The following is a 16,675-nucleotide window of genomic DNA, read 5'->3' as shown; positions in this document are numbered from 1 at the left end:
ACTAGCCCACAGATAGACTATCCAAAGCCAAACCAACTTTGCCACAGTCACACACCGTCTGACTGAAGCTGATTGGCGAAAGAAGTTGGCTAGCTTGTTAGCTAGCCTAGGCTACACCCAGACATAAGACTTGGTTAGACTGTTTCAAGTTATCTAGAAGGTAGAGTGACTGTAACTGTGTATAGTTTTGGCAGAGTGAATGTACAAATACCTCCCACCTGCAAACACACATAAAATATGCTCACATCAAAGCACGTCTTCAAGACCCAAATCTCATTCTCAGTTTAATTTGCTAATGAGAATGATTGTAACCGAGGCTAAATCAATACTTTCAGCCCCCTTTAATAAGAACATGATTTCATTTCAGGACCTGTCATGTTCACTGCTATGTTACTGTTGACCTGTAAGATCAAGTAATAGAATGTATGGCACTAGTTGAAAGATAATGATGCCAAACGTCAGGCGATGTCTCATCGTTATTGCGAGGAAGAGGCATGGTTGAATGAGTAAACCAAGTGGCCCTTAAAACAGGGCAAACCAGATGATTTGTTATAAAGCCCACAGGGCCTTGCTGACCTGGAGTTGTGGTGCCCTGATTTGTGCTGCTGTGTTTTGGCTCTGAGGGTCCTGCTGGATCTGGCACTCCCCTGGGCATTCAGCACGGCCATTAGCTCATTCTGTGTCACTGTTCGGTCACCGGCCCCAGCTCTCCTCCCATTGCCTCCAACAGATATCACTAACTGTCAATGTTAACTCTATATTCCATAGTATGACTGGTAATACTCGTAGTGTGCAAAATATATTCCATTAATACTGCATATTAAATCAGAAAGCATACTGTACATGTAAAATCATTTCAAACACTATTCCAATGGTACACAATCTTTATTAAGCATTAGAAAAAGATACAATCCTCTGTACACTGTCTCTGGATGGTTGTTTTATGGGAGGCCCATATTACAGGAAACTGTGGTCATGTTTTACACTCTCCCGCACACCCCTTTTTTGGGGTCGCACCCAGCCTTTCATGCCAATGTTATATTCATTCATTAAAGACGGTTTATTCATCAAGCTTTACCACCACAGTAATCACTCCATGATCATTTCAAAATCAGTTTTATATGGATGCACCTCCGTAGCTGGTCATTTTACATTACAAGGTCACGCCCAAACAATATCTGTTATTTTCCCTACTACTCCCTACTTTGATGCATCTAGGTGCTTTGTCAGAAGGTCCTTCTTTGAAAATGCATTGAACCAGTTCGATAAGCTGTTACCCACATAATCATTGGTGTGACCTCATGAAAGTGATTATAGGCTGGGGAGGTACAAGCTGGACTTCACACGTTGTAATCCAACATGGAGAATAGTGACAAAGTTACAAATATAAGGGACTTAGTCACCAATGGCATTCAAAACAAAAACAACTGCTTTAAATGTTTTCCCATAATTCCTGACTTTACATCAATTTAGAAATACACTCTCTTAATATCTCTTGCATATACATACAGTTATATATATATATATATATATATATATATATATATATATATATTTTTTATATTCAATTTGTAAAATTAGGTGTAAACCACAAACATAATACAAGAGAGGTACAAACATTCAGATATGAAAAGCATGAGAGAAACTGCACTTTTTAGAGCATACAATGGCCTTCTATTTACACATTCTTAATTAGGCAGGAGATAACATAGAAAATATGTTTAATACTCTCGAGATAAGTATCCCCTATAAACAAGTGTTTGTTTTTTGTACCGGTAGTTCCATTCGCAGTGAAGGCTAAATACATTTTTAAAAACACTTTCATAATTGTGAATCTGGCAAAGAATTAAATCTTTACCGTTGCCTGTGGGTGTTTCTCCTTATAACGTAACAACAAGATACATTAATTGTTTGGAGCCAAACACTGGTTGTTAATTTATGCCATGGCCTTGTACTGCCATCAACAGTTTGTCACCTTTGAAGATCATCTTTGAGCAGAAACAGATACATCAATATTTCGGTCAGCGTTAGGTGAATGGAAATGCATACATACTGTACTTTCAGGGGTAACAACTTATTTCAAGTCACCAGCAGTATTTTTGCAGTACTTGGGCGTACGTGCAACTAGCCTTGAGGTTAGACAGTCTGCGACGACAAAGAATCCGTATCGTCTTTTTCTCTCCATGTTATGACCACATATCACATTATGATAATGATTCACTGACGTGAGGGAGTGCCTCCATTTCCGCGAGGAGTTAATAACGCTCTCGATAATAAGGAGGAGGGAGAGGAGGAAATGGATAGTTGAATTAGACATCTCATGCTTGTTTCATTTTATACTGTTGTATAAAGGAAGATTTCCAAGCTCCTTTTTAAATGTGTCTTTTGCCGTACACCCAGACATGATGTAACACTGCCCTCAGTGTCTCTGGTTAGGTGGTGGTATCTTGGAGAGGTGTTGGCCTGGCCTTAGACTACTGATATTCAGCTGGGCTTCTTGAAGATTGTAACCACATTTCAGTGGATACGAATTAGTCCTTGTTGGTCTTCACATCAAGGGTCCATAACTTTAGCTGATCTCAGATTCTTCATTTGAACGATCCTCACATTGGACTTCATATTTATACTTTATCATTTTGACATAGATATGATGTTACTATCTTCTGTGGCTAAGACATCTCAGAGGAGCATTGAGTGTGACATCATTTCATAAGCATGACTGAGGAGGAGGCTCCCTGTGGAGGCTCCCTCCTCCCCTCCTACTGTACCACTCCAGATGTCTCAGTAATATTACCCCTCACCAGCCCTACTACTGTATGTATGCTCCAGCTCATCTTGTTCCAATATTCTTATACTGGCACATGAGGAGGTTCTTGAAGGTCTTCTTGAAGGTGGCATTGCAGAGGGCGTAGCAGGCTGGGTTGATGGTGCTGTTGACGTAGCACAGCCAGTAGCCGATGGCCCACACAGTGTCTGGGACACAGGAGTGGCAGAAGGTGCTGATGAGCACCATGACATTGTACGGGGTCCATGTGAGGATGAAGGCAAGCAGGATGGCGAAGATGGTTTTGGTCACCTTCTTTTCCCTGGCTGCCATCTGGCGCTTCCTCTTCACCTGGCTGCGGGCAATACTGGCAAACTTGCGCGCCACCTTCCGGGGACGGTTGACTGGGATAGAGCGGCCCTCGCTCCCCTGGATGGGTGGCTGAATCTCGATGGCGGTAATGCACTCGTCACCAGCCTGCTTGGTTACAATCTTGATCTTGGACCATTTAGAGGTAGGGTTGAGTTTGACGGTTGCCGCTGCAGGTGCAGGTGCAGGTGCAGTTTCAGGTGCAGGAGCAGGACCTGGTGCAGGAGCAACACCAACCCCCGCCCCGACAGTGGCTTCACTGTTGGCCCTCTCCTTGGCGTTTTTTGGGGCAATGCTGGCTGTGCTGGAGTCATTGGAACTCTCTTTCTCTTCTCGATTGACACTAGCGTCAGCCTTGGTGGAAACAACAGACTCATCAATCTTGCCATTCTTCACAGCTTCACCAGTGTTGCAGGACTCCAGACTGGGCTTGGGGGACTGGTTGTTGTTATTCTGTCTGTTAAGGATGTGGCTCTTGAGTGGGTTAGGTATCTTGAGGCCCTTCTTCTTTTTCTCAGCCTCAGGCTTCTGCTTGGACACCCGGCTGCGGCTGGCCAGAGAGATGTGGATGTAGAGCACCATCATGATGACCACAGGCAGGTAGAAGGCAGCGATGGCTGTGCCGAAGGTGACGGCAGGGTTGGAGAGAAACTGGATGTAGCACTCTCCTGGTGGAACCGTGCGCTCTCCAACAATAAACTGCCAAAACAGGATGGCAGGGGCCCAAAGAATGAAGGAGAGAACCCAGGCACCTGCAATCATCAGCCCAGCCATTTTGGTGGTCCTTCTGGCTGGATAACTCAGGGGCTTGGTGACACAGAAGTAGCGGTCAAAGCTAATAATAAGAAGGTTCATGACAGAAGCATTGCTCACCACGTAATCCAGGGCCAGCCACAAGTCACACGCTACAGGTCCCAGGGGCCAATAGCCCACAATGATGTAGACAGTGTAGAGGTTCATGGAGAACGCACCAATGATAAGGTCTGCACACGCCAGGCTAAACAGAAAGTAGTTGTTGACAGTCTGGAGGTGCCGATTGACTTTAATGGAGAGCATCACCAGGATGTTGCCTGTGACAGTGACAAAGCTAAGGGAGCCTGTAACCAGGGCGATGAAGACCATCTCCACGGCTTTATAGGGGCTTCCCACCACCTCCTCCCCCGCCACACAGGTCTCATTGGGGCCAGAATCATTACAGCTGAGGTTGGCTGAGAAGACATCACTTGAAATGTTGCTCAAGGAGCCTGAAAAGGAAGCACAATGATAACAATATGTTATTTCTGGATGCTTAGCACAAACCTCCCAACATATCCACTGTTATGTAACATATTGCCCTCAGCGAAATGTTCTTCGCCAAGACATTTCATTCTTGAAATGTGATAGACAGTATGAACGTCTGAAGACATTAGAAAGGGCATAGTACTATATGTTTTTACTTCCAAGTGAAGAATAGCCTGGTTGGGTTTTCATCCTTGGTTATGCGTTCTGGTTTTATGGGCATGTGCATATGTAAATGAGTATTTGCATTCCAAATTAGATATAGTAGTAAAGATTTAAGCCATTGACAACTTGAGCTATGCATGCCTGAGTTATTTTACAGATCCTTCAGTTTACCTAGCTCCTATGAACAAATTAGTAGACAAAAGGTTTATGACATGAACATGGGCCTGGACAGCATTCCTGGTGAATGGCCTTGGGTGAGGAGGGTTGGGTTCGTATTGCGTTGCTCCTCGGTGATGTGTTCTCCCGCATGCTCTGTGCAGCTGTCTGTTCATTCAATAAGACATCACAGAGAACTAAATTAAGCACAGCACTAAACATCAACGTCTCTTTCTGGTCATTTAGATTGACCCCAAAGGTGAATTATTTAAGCCTCTCTAAAACAGTTGAGATTCTAAGTACTTAAATGTATTTTCCCCTTGCACACTCATGAAAAACAACGGATAGAGATACACCAGCCGAGCCTGCGATGTAACACTGACGTGTAAGAAAATGTGACACTGAGCTCAAATAATTAGCCTACCATTAGCATTGAATAGTAATCCATTTCCTTTCTATCGCGGATAGCTATCTGTGTCAGCAATGGATCCCCCCCCCCCCCACATTAAATATTGAGGTACTGTGAATATAAAAGGCATTTCCCTAAGTGTCGTCATCATCGGCACAGCACCCCGATACTCCGCAAGAAATGCTTAGTTGTCAGCCAACTGTAAAGCTTTGTGATGCAAACAGAAAAGTTACAGGGGTAAGTCCTGACACAAGACACCTCCGCTGTACAATACTAGCTTGAGGAGGACATACTGTTGAAAGTGTAGCTGAGTCGGTCTCTGCTCTGTCTAGGGCTCTACTACAGCACTATAGTTAACTACTCTGATTGTGGTGTTGTAGTTTGGAAACCCAACTGTATAAAACATGATCAAATCATTCAAAAAACAACAACGGTAGAAATGCAAGTCAGGGCGTAGAACGACAAAACAAACCCCATTCGATAAGAAGATCAAATTATACAAAACACTAGCTAACAACTTGCCGTAATCCATATTACAACTATGTGTTACTGCAACATGTGTATGCCAGTATGTCTTTAGTAGAGCTTGATGGTGTGATTGTATGATTCCATTGAAAGGCTGCCCTCTAATGGCAAAGCAGTGTTTTGCTAGGGGATACAGGAGATCTTATCAATAATGATCAAAGAGATGGCATGGCCCCTGTCTTTCAGTCGGAATATAGGATGTGAAATGTTGCTTTTAATGCTCTCTGCCTTCTGTTGTTGTATACTGCTCTGACCTCCAGAAGGTGGAACAGAGAATGAGGGGAGTCGGTCCATAACTGAGAGGCAGAAATCAAATGAAACCACCTACGGTCATATCGTAGGTTTGTTCTTTTTCACTGTTCAGCCAACTTTGAAGTTAAAAATAACTCAGAGGAGATCAAACCAGTCTAAAATCCATACTCACTTGTGTGGCGGTGACTGAATAACTCATTCTATTTGATTCCAGCCAGACAAAGATGGCGGCTGCTAACTTTAAAATTGCTCTTAGTTTCAGTATCTTGCAGTGTTCAGGAGTAGTGAACTACATGTAGTTCAACTAGTAATTTAACTACAATATGCAGTAGCTTGGTGGAAGTAGCTTGGTAGCGTTGCAGTAGTTAATTACTTTTTTGCCATGTAGCGGTGTCGCTAACTACTGGAACTACACACTACGTTTTTGCTAAATTAACTGAAAAAAGGGTTGAAGGGAAGAATTTCCTTTATTTTCCAGACCTTCTCACTTGAAACATAGTTTTTGTGTTTCAATTACACATTCTGTTAACATCTGACTCCAGAGTGATCTGTTCTTGCAATTTGTATTTTAGATATGATGATCTTTCACGAAGGGGTATGGATGTAGTGAACTACTTTATCCAAAGTAACTTTAGTCAAGTAAACTATACATTATATACTATATACCATACTTTTGTATAGCTTAACTTTTTCTTGTGTGAAGTAATTGATAGCTTTGTAAACTACATTCAGCGGCCAGTTTATTGGGTACACCACCCCATTCACGAAAATGGTTCGCTCCTACAGACAGTGAGTCACGTTGCCATGGCTTGCTATATAAAGCCGGCAGACAGGCATCGAGGCATTCATTTACTGATCGATTAAATGTAAGAATGGACAAAACGAGTGACTTAAGCAACTTTGAGCGTGGTATAATCGTTGGTGCCAGGTGAGCCTGTTCCAGTATATCAGAAACGGCCTTCCTGGGCTTTTTGCGCACAACAGTGTCTAGTGTTTACAGAAAATGTTGCAACAATCAAAACACATCCAGTCAGCGGCAGTCCAGTGGGTAAAAGCAACTTGTTGATGAGGGAGGTCCAAGGAGAATTGCAAGAATCATGCAAGCTAACAGGCTGGCCACAAACATGCAAATAACGGCACAGTACAACAGTACAACAGTACAACAGTGGTGTGCAGAATAGCATCTCGGGAACGCACAACTCCTTGTCACGGATGGGCTATTGCAGCAGGCGACCACACCGGGTTCCAGTCCTATCAGCTAAAAACAAGAAGAAGCATCTCCAGTGGGTACGTGATCATCAATCAACACTGGAAAATTGAGGGGTGAAAAAACATTGCCTGCCCCGGTTCCTGTTGAGTCATGCTGATGAGTCAGGATTTGGTGTAAGCAGCATGAGTCCATGGCCCTATTCTGCATGGTGTCAATAGTACAGGCTGGTGGTGTAATGGTGTGGGGAAGGTTTTCCTGGCACACATTAGGTTTCTTAATACCAATAGAGCAACGTTAGAACGCCACACCTTGTAGAATCCATGCTCTGAAGAATTCAGGCTGTTCTGGAGGCAAAGGGTGGTACGACCTGGAACTAGATGGGTGTACCTAATAAACTATTTTAGAGAGGCTTCCCCAACACTGGTATCTTGGCTGAACACATTTGTGTGAGGTTTGTGTTTTTACCTGCCTTCAAGCTCTGGAAATGTGAACCTGTTGACAACATGGTCCCACAAGTCTGTCTGTGAGGGATTCCTCAAATAAAGGAATGTGTTTAGTTAACTGAAATGAATGATGTAAAAATGTACCTCTGTTAAGTAGGGAGCTAATAGAGTTTACAACCCTCACAGCCACCCAGCTTAAGGAGAACAGTGACTTGGCTTTAAAGAACAGTGACTTGGCTTTTTTCAGATGTCAATAACTGAGCCCACTGATCGAGGTTCTACTGTTCAGGTGTAAAATGGTGTAAGCATGTAAGGATTTCAGGGGAGTATCCATAATTAAACAGACAACTTTTATGTATTTCAATCCCTGCCAAGGGATTATGCAATTAGAAAGAAATAGTTAAATATTCAGTAGATAGGTGATTTTCTTACAGTATAAAATCTCAGAATTACTGTTCCTGGCTCTAGCAATGTCTGTGATATCCTTGTGTCTAGCAAGAGAAAAGCAGATGCACTCCACTTGAAAACCCTCAATGCCAAAATTGCTAAAACACAGCCGCCATGGGCCAGATACTGTTATTAGGCGTTTTGGTCTTTGATGCTGCAGGTAACATACTATATTTTATCAACTACAGGTACATATCCATAACAGGTCATTTATCTCAGTGATTTTCAGTTTCAGTTTCTAATAAGTTTGATCCAATTCCTGTTCGACCAATATCAAGAAGTTTTCTACTTTAAAGACAACGGCTCACTATATACAGTTGAAGTCGGAAGTTTACATACACCTTAGCCAAATACATATAAACTCAGTTTTTCACAATTCCTGACATTTAATCCTAGTAAAAATTCCCTGTCTTAGGTCAGTTAGGATCACCACTTTATTTTAAGAATGTGAAATGGGATATTACTCCTACCAAACTTTACAGTCGGCACTATGCATTTGGACAGGTAGCATTCTCCGGCCTAAACCGAGATTCGTCCGTTGGACTGCCAGATAGCGAAGCGTGATTCATAACTCCAGAGAACATGTTTCCACTGCGCCAGAGTCCAATGGCGGCAAGCTTTACACCACTTCAGCCGATGCTTGGCATTGCGCATGGTGATCTTAGGCTTGTGTGCGGCTGCTTGGCCATGGAAACCCATTTCATCAAGCTCCCGATGAACAGTTATTGCGCTGATGTTGCTTCCAGATGCAGTTTGGAACTCAGTAGTGAGTGTTGCTTCAGCACACCGTGGTCCCATTCTGTGAGTTTGTGTGGCCTACCAGTTTGCGGCTGAGCCGTTGTTGCTCCTAGACGTTTCCACTTCACAATAACAGGACTTAACAGTTGACCAGGGCAGCTCTAGCAGGGCAGAAATTTGACAAACTGACTTGTTGGAAAGGTGGCATCCTATGATGGTGCCACGATGAATGTCACTGAGCTCTTCAGTACGGGCCATTCTACTGCCAATGTTTATCTATGGAGATTGTATGTCTGTGTGCTAGATTTTATACACCTGTCAGCAACGAGTGTGGCTGAAATTGCCGAATCCACTCATTTGAACGTGTGCCCACATACTTTTGGCAACGTGATACTTTTTGGGTAAGTATTTCCCGAGAGAAAGCTATATGCCTATAGTTCCAGAACCCCGGATAGATATTTCTCTACATAACTTGCCAAAGCTGAACAGCAGGATGCCACAAACAGCAGATGCTGCTGACAAATACTTCCATTCATTAATCAGGAGTTCAAACAAGGACTATAGTCACTATTTAGCCAAATAGGATTACTCCATCTTCTGAGACACTTTCATTTTTATGATGGATTTGAGAGTAGAATATTAATCCTTATATGCAGTATCATCTAATAAACATAACGTTGAACACAGAGACTAAACTAAGGCCTAAATAAAGACTAAACCAGGAGATTAGGGCAATCACGTGCAGAAAATCAACAAGGAAAATACACGTCATATGCACTGGGCTGTTATGCATTTCAAGCATAGGTTAATCAAGCTATTCTTGGGTAAGCCTACTTAAGAATCAGTTGTAGCAAGAACACATTGTCGTTGTCTACATCTACAGCAATTAAGGTAATGCTAGCAAAGAGTATGTGCAGGAATCATGCTCTCTTGCGTTGGTCTTCTGAACTATTGAGACTACACAACAGGGACAGCCTCTCAAACCCTGTAAGGCAAAACCGGCCCATGGGTGGTTTGAGTTAAAAAAATAAATAAGATATATATTTTGGGGGAAAACGATCTCAATTGACATTTAAATGACTAAAACCAAATCAAAACCGTGTAGAAATGATAATGGACCCACATTTATCATCTCTTCACTCTGTCCAGCTTACTAACAGTCATCGAAACAAAAACTAGAGAGTCAAGGAGCATCGGAAATCCCAAAAGTGATGGATAGAGAAATATTCTTTGCACATTTTGATGGAGATGGATTATAATACATGCGGCCAGTGGGGCAAATGAGTTTGAAACCCCTGCTCTGAGGGTACATTTTGATGGGAACACACTCTGAGCTCTAAACATTAGGGAGGGCCTAATAATAATGCTAAATATAGGATGCATGGCTCAGTGAACATCCCCTCTGCATGCTGTAGGGATCCTCTTCTGTGCTGTAAGCTGCTTGATATGGTACATGCTCTACCTTTGATTCCCTTTATTCTCATTATCCAGGCTTTCATGCTGTGCCATGTAACTACCTGCAGAGAAACATCGCTGCCACTGGCATAACTCTGCTGGGCCATCAGGAATGTCCTGGGCTTGTTAACGAGGATGTCAAACATAGTTACTGTGTTCATTACCAAATAAACGTATATTTAAGAATTATGCGAAACTTCTGATGGTGTGGTTAAAGGATGATATAGTGAAAGAAAGAGAAAGAGAAAGAGAGAGCGAGACAGATAGAGGAAAAGAGGAAGGTAAAGTCTGTATATCATGTCCATATGTCATGTTGACATACATCATTCAATTTCAAATCAAAGACATGTACTGTGTATGTGATTATTAACTCTCTAATCTAACTCATTTATGTGACAAGGTGTCTGTTTCCAGTGGCTTGAAGAACCTTTCAAATTCTTGACATGTTCTGGATTGACTGACCATGTCTTAAAGTAATGATGGACTGTTGCTATTTGAGCTGTTCTTGCTATAATATGGACTTGGTCTTTTACCAAATAGGGCTAACTTCTGTCTACCACTTCTGTATACCTTGTCACAACACAACTGATTGGCTCAATCTCATTAAGAAGGAAAGAAACTCCACAAATTAACTTTTAATAAGGCACACCTATTAATTGAAATACATTCCAAGTGACTACCTCATGAAGCTGGTTGAGAGAATGCCAAGAGTGTGCAAAGCTGTCATCAAGGTAAAGGGTGGCTACTAAAACATATTTCGATTTTTTTTAAAACCCTTTTTTGGTTACTACATGATTCCATTTCATCGTTTTGATTTCTTCACTATTATTCTACAATGTAGAAAATAGTACAAATAAAGACAAACCCTTGAATGAGAAGGTGTGTCCAAACTTTTGACTAGTACTGTACATGTTTTAGTTCAGTTACAGCCTTGACTGGCTGTTCTCCCTCCGACTTTAGTGTGGATCGTGTCTTTTTCACAGCCCCTGTGCCAACATGCAACAACAATGCGTTACTTAAATCTGATTTGAGTTATAATGTCAGTAGCTACTGTGGCTTTGATGAGAGAGGATGCTATAAATAGAGGATGTGGCTACAAACAGGTGTTGCGCAACGCTGATAGGCAACTGCTGACATTACAATAAGAGCCATGCTTTCTTCAATTAAACCGCATGTAATTAAAGCTGCTGCTGCTGTAGCACAGCAGCATTATGAATAATGAGGCCCTTCTATGACATAGCAATGGACATAAACTCCGTACTACTGTAGCTCTGAAATAAAGATCAAATATATGAGAGGGAGAGGAAGAGAGGGAGAGAGAGATGATCACATACCATAGAATAGTGTAGTTATTGCTAACCATTGTCTTGAAATAATCGGTATCATGGAGGGAACTAGTGCTGAGCCATTAGTGCTTTTTGAGGTTGGTTCAGTTTTGGTTCGTTATTACAAAATAATCACCGTCTTTGATGTTTTTCAACATGACATGCATTATGAAATAATGACATTACAAATATTTTAGAGCTTTTTAATGAAAATTCCAAAGCCAAGAATAGTGAACATTCAATTGCCAAAATGTTCCATTGTCTCTGTCAGGTCCACATTGGCTAGACATCAATAGAAAATGAAATTATACAATATTATTTTTCATTCCTTTAAAGTCACAATCTCATCTCTGCTCAGGCAGTAGCAGCCAGCCAGACAACCATCTAACGGTATCTCTGTGCTTCCCATACAGTACAGTCTTTGAGTCACCCTATTTAGCTAGGCTAGCTGGTTAGCTGTCTAGCTAGTAGCTGTTTAAGTATGCTGCAGAGCTGTCTTACGAAATCACTTGACTAGTTATTCAAATAATGTTTCAACTTAAACTAGGTACACAGGCAGGAGACTACAGTAGCTGCTGGTAATGTACCATAACGTTGGATACCAACCACAGATAAAACCTCACAGAAGACGAAGACACAGGCGGGAGGCGGGGGTGACACCACTCGCTAGCTAGGACACCGGCAGACAGTAATCCTTCGCCCTTGCCTGCCGAACACTGCTTTCCCGCAGTTCTGTTCACTTTACGGCGAGGGCAGGCGCTTGGCAGGCGGGGGCGAAGGACACTATGTAGTAGCTAGGCAGCTAACTAGGACACCGGTACACATGTGAGAGGTGGGGTGTCCTTCGTCCTTCACCCCCACCTGCCGATCACTGCATTCCCGCAGTTCTGTTAACGTTACGGTGAGGTTACGGTGAGGTTGTCTGTGTCTCTTTATTTGTTACATCCCTTCCTCACAACGTTGATAGAGGGGCGCATTGGTGGCTGGTATATCTGTTACACCTGCTATCCAACGAATCAACGTAATTTGTCAATGTATTGTGACATGGAAAATACATTGGATTTGAAAAAAAGTAATCAACAAACTGTTGTTTTGAGGGTAAAATTTCCACCACAGGATTATATCATCATGGTAACCACATTTTGGCATTGACAAACCTTACATAAAATATGTTGAATTTCCACCTTTAAAACAATGTCAGATCTTCAATGTTATTTCCACTATCAACATTTTTTTTATACAGTAATTAGCCTAAAGTTAAAGCTATTTTAGAAACGAATGTAAAATTCAAACTTAAAATGACTAACACATCCATGTCCACATTTACATTTTGAGATTTCGGTGACTATGAATGTCTTCTTATGTAATTATATTTTTAAAAGTGTGCATGTTCAAGATTGCATGCATAGGTCCTCGCAGGTCTGTGGCAATCTTCACATTTGCTGTAATAATCTGTGCAGATGCTTAAACGGCATTGATCACTTGCACCATGGACTTGTAATGCAATCTCAACTGAAATCCAGGTCATTTGGTTCTGCTATTATATGAAGCACAGGGATAACACGTTAAATCAACAAAATATCTAACATTGTATTCCCATTTGAACTTTGTTGTGCTTTTAAATGGTTGAAAGCATAGTGATAAACATTTGAAATTCAACTAACTTTTGGCTATATTTTTGAGCTGGTGAATGAATATAGGTTGTAATCTCATTGATCAAGTTCTCAACCAAATATTCCCCAACTGTCCATGTTGAAATAATCTGGTGTGCCCAGTGGGCTGTCTCGTGAGATCTAAACCCTAGGAAAGATGATCCATCTCTCCCTGAGTCAGAGCTGACTAAATTCCTGGAGCTCATGAATCTGAGAGGGCATGGAATGTGTCCCCTAGGCATCGCTCTACACCCTGGCCTGCGTGTTAACTCATCCAGCCCAGTCTATGCCCGTTTGTGCCAGTGTGAAACATCTGTGCCCAGCGTTGGCACACAGCAGTGCTGCAGCAGAGTCAGTCCTAAAACTAGGTTATGAAGCGGGCAGACAGGGAGGGGAGTATTGGAGTTCATATGGGGGTTGGGTGTAGCACATGACCCCATTAAAGGAGGAAATGTGTACACTACATTATCTCTCTGACTACAGTGTATACCTATGGAGTTTATTTTGGGCTAAGCTAATTCCACCCTAGTAAACATCCTAAATAGGTTCCACACATGCCCTAAATGATTGAAATTCTGTAGTTGACTTTACTTTGAATCTTTCCCAGAGAACAGGCAGTCAATTCAAGGACTAAACTAAAATTACAAACCAATAATCGAAAAAAAAGGGAATTTATTTTCAATGACTTCTCAGTAAACTGAAAAGTAGAAGCTATTTCTGAAATTTGATTCAAATCACTTCCTGACTTGACTGCATTCAATTCGGATTGAGCGGCTTACTTTGAGCCCAACCCTGGTAGAAAAGGCGTAGCCCTGACCAGGGGGTGGGGCAAGGGGATGGCCAAAAGAGCATCACAGATCTCTCAGCCTCTCACGCTCAATTAGCAAAATGGCTCCCTAATTGATGTATCTGGGTTGAAGGACAATGGCTTGCCTGACCCCATCCACAATCTGTCCCATGCAGTTAATATCAGACCAGCTGAAAAGTGTCCACCACGCCAAATGCAGCCACGCACAACAGCCATGGACCAAAACAGGGACAGGATTAGAACCCAGCACACCAAAAAAAAAAAAAAACACACTCCACTTCTAGATTGTCACTAGATTGAGTCATAAAGAGGACTACTGCTGTCCCAGCTGTGAGAAATTTGTTGAGCTCTGGGTGTCTGCCTGTGTTCGCTGCTGCCACTGATGATTGTAGAGGGGACACAAATCCTGACAGTCGGGATGCTCATTTCCGAGGGGCTGCAGGGAGAGCTTTGCATCTCAATGAGGTTCAGGCATTTCCCTGCACCAAAAGCCGCCTTCAGCAAGTTTTAAACAGTTTAAAGCAGGTCTCTCAGGGATGCCCGGCAGCTGGGACAAAGCAACGGGGGGAGTAAGATGAATTGTCAAATGGCTTTGTGTCAGGTGCAGTGAGTATAGGGGACTGGGTATCTGCACTGTGATGCAAATGTCAATTGTACAATGTTTATATCAACTTTATCTTAGACTACAGATGAATGTAAATTGCATCTGTTAAATGTAAATCAACATCAGCTCAGTTTTTGCATTGGGAAATTTGGTTGAACTGAGGTTCCCTATAAGATCAGCTATGATCTAGAAACCTCAGCACCCTCAAAATGAAAAAAATAAATGCATTCATTCAACAACAGCAATGAGTCGGACATTTTAATGGAAGCAGAGAGAGAGCCCAAAATGGAGAAGCAAGTGTCACGCATTAATAATGTTGACATGAACTTCCTCAGAACCAGAAGCATACACCTATCATAATTGGCCTGAACTCCAGTGGTCAAATATACACCCAATTAACTCATCAAATTATCTGAAGAGCGCTGTGAAATAATAGTTTGGTTCCATCTTACGTTCCATTCTTTCATTAGAACAACACTTTAAGCAATTGTGTCTGAGATTTCAAACTTCCTAATCTACGACTAATTAAACTGTTAGTTATACAAACACCACGAACGTAAGATGAAGATCACCAGTTAGTACACATTTTTATCTTTTTTTTTAGATAAGGATATATAGTCTACAGTTTATTTACTTCATGTCGGACCATCTTTTAAAATTGTTTAGCCTCATATAGCCCACTAAAACATCACGTCGATAGGACCGCAACATATTGAAAAACATGTTTTTTTTTGTTTTTTTGTATTTGTGCACATGGCAAGGGTTTTTCTATAATAGCCTAACCCAAAGACTGCTTACTCAGATATCACAGCCGAACCATACGAATTGATCTAGCGCACCTAGTTGCGCGATCTTTTCTCAGTCACTTTGATGTGCTATCAAATGGTGGACACCATTAAGGGGTGAGACGGTGGTAATTCTGAGAACAATTAATGTAGTTGATTCCGTTATTGCAAATGCATCTGCAAATAGTCTATCCTTTGGGATTCTAAAATAATGTTCGTGATAACTTGGGGACAGGTTATTTGAACAGCCTTCATTTGCAAAAGTGGATTTTTCAGAATGCACACATAGTTTAAAACCTACAGACTATATTGTTTGCAGGGGAGTTCGATTTCCTCCACTTTCTGTCTAATAGCCCATCTTTCCCATTTGTTGTATTTCAAATGCGAAAAGTGCATTATAAATATGATAACTTACTGTTTAAGTTCCAGGGCGCAAGCCCACCAGCTCCAGTGCTGTTAGTGGGATTCATGTTGCATGTTTAGATGGTACTCAACCAGGCAAAAATCCCTCTCTCAATCTTACTGTAAGACGTTTTTCCTGAAGGATAGAGATGACGATTTTCCAATGTTGTGCGATATCATAATAATTGGCACATATTGGATAACATCATGCATTTTCATGTCAGAATGTCTTTCGGCAGGTACCAGAGAGAGCCTTGATAAGGAGAGTACAATTCCAAGTGACTGGTGACCGAAACGCCCCGAGCTGAGGTGTGCAAGTCTCTCTCGAAAGAGGCAGTTCGGACTCCGGCAGATGTGCCCTCATCTGTGAGAGACTGATTTTTTTTTTCTCCAAGTTTGCATGCTCACAGACAACGAGAGAACGGACTGTTAATGATGTCATGCAAGTCTAACCAATCACCTGAAGGCCCAGTGTTATTCCTTTTCGCTCAATCCTCGCTTTGCCGATCTGAAAACGGGTGTAGAGGGCTCCAGTTAAAATGTAATTTTCCTGAGAACAGATCTAACTAAATTGTGTATTATGATCTAAAATGGTTGCCTATATTTGGTAATTTCTTCGAAGTGGCGTAAAAAAGAGTTGTGGATTAGTGGTCCAGTGCTGTGTTAGATGTTTGTTTCAAACTGTCTGATTTATTTGCTGTTTAGCCTCGTCTAGGTATTTCAGTGCTTTTGACAATGTAGCCTTGTAAGAAAAAGCTAACTCAATCTCTTGAAAAACGTTAGCTAATACGTGCAGTGACAGTTTCACGATATCAGGTACTTCAAATAACCAAGTAAAATAACAGGATGATGTCGTTATAGAACAGGCGCGCCATCCAGTTTTCAGCA

The 16,675-nt window shown here is 41.8% G+C and overlaps 1 protein-coding gene across 1 annotated transcript; it reads right to left on the bottom strand.

Moving 5' to 3' along the window:
* Window positions 1-866: 866 nt before the first annotated feature.
* LOC110526197 (muscarinic acetylcholine receptor M4) lies at window positions 867-16,364 on the bottom strand. Its single transcript, XM_021606949.3, has 2 exons — window positions 15,801-16,364; window positions 867-4,377 (listed from the first exon to the last, which is right to left on the bottom strand). Exons 1-2 carry the CDS (start codon window positions 15,853-15,855, stop codon window positions 2,831-2,833), a joined length of 1,602 nt encoding a protein of 533 aa, XP_021462624.1. The 5' UTR covers window positions 15,856-16,364; the 3' UTR covers window positions 867-2,830.
* Between the last annotated feature and the right edge of the window lie 311 nt (window positions 16,365-16,675).

The sequence above is a fragment of the Oncorhynchus mykiss genome, chromosome 6, assembly GCF_057628025.1.
Source record: "Oncorhynchus mykiss isolate SJ-2025 chromosome 6, ASM5762802v1, whole genome shotgun sequence".
Taxonomy (NCBI): domain Eukaryota; kingdom Metazoa; phylum Chordata; class Actinopteri; order Salmoniformes; family Salmonidae; genus Oncorhynchus; species Oncorhynchus mykiss.
Note: the sequence above shows the minus strand (reverse complement) of the source record. Positions and strands in the feature narration are given on the sequence as shown.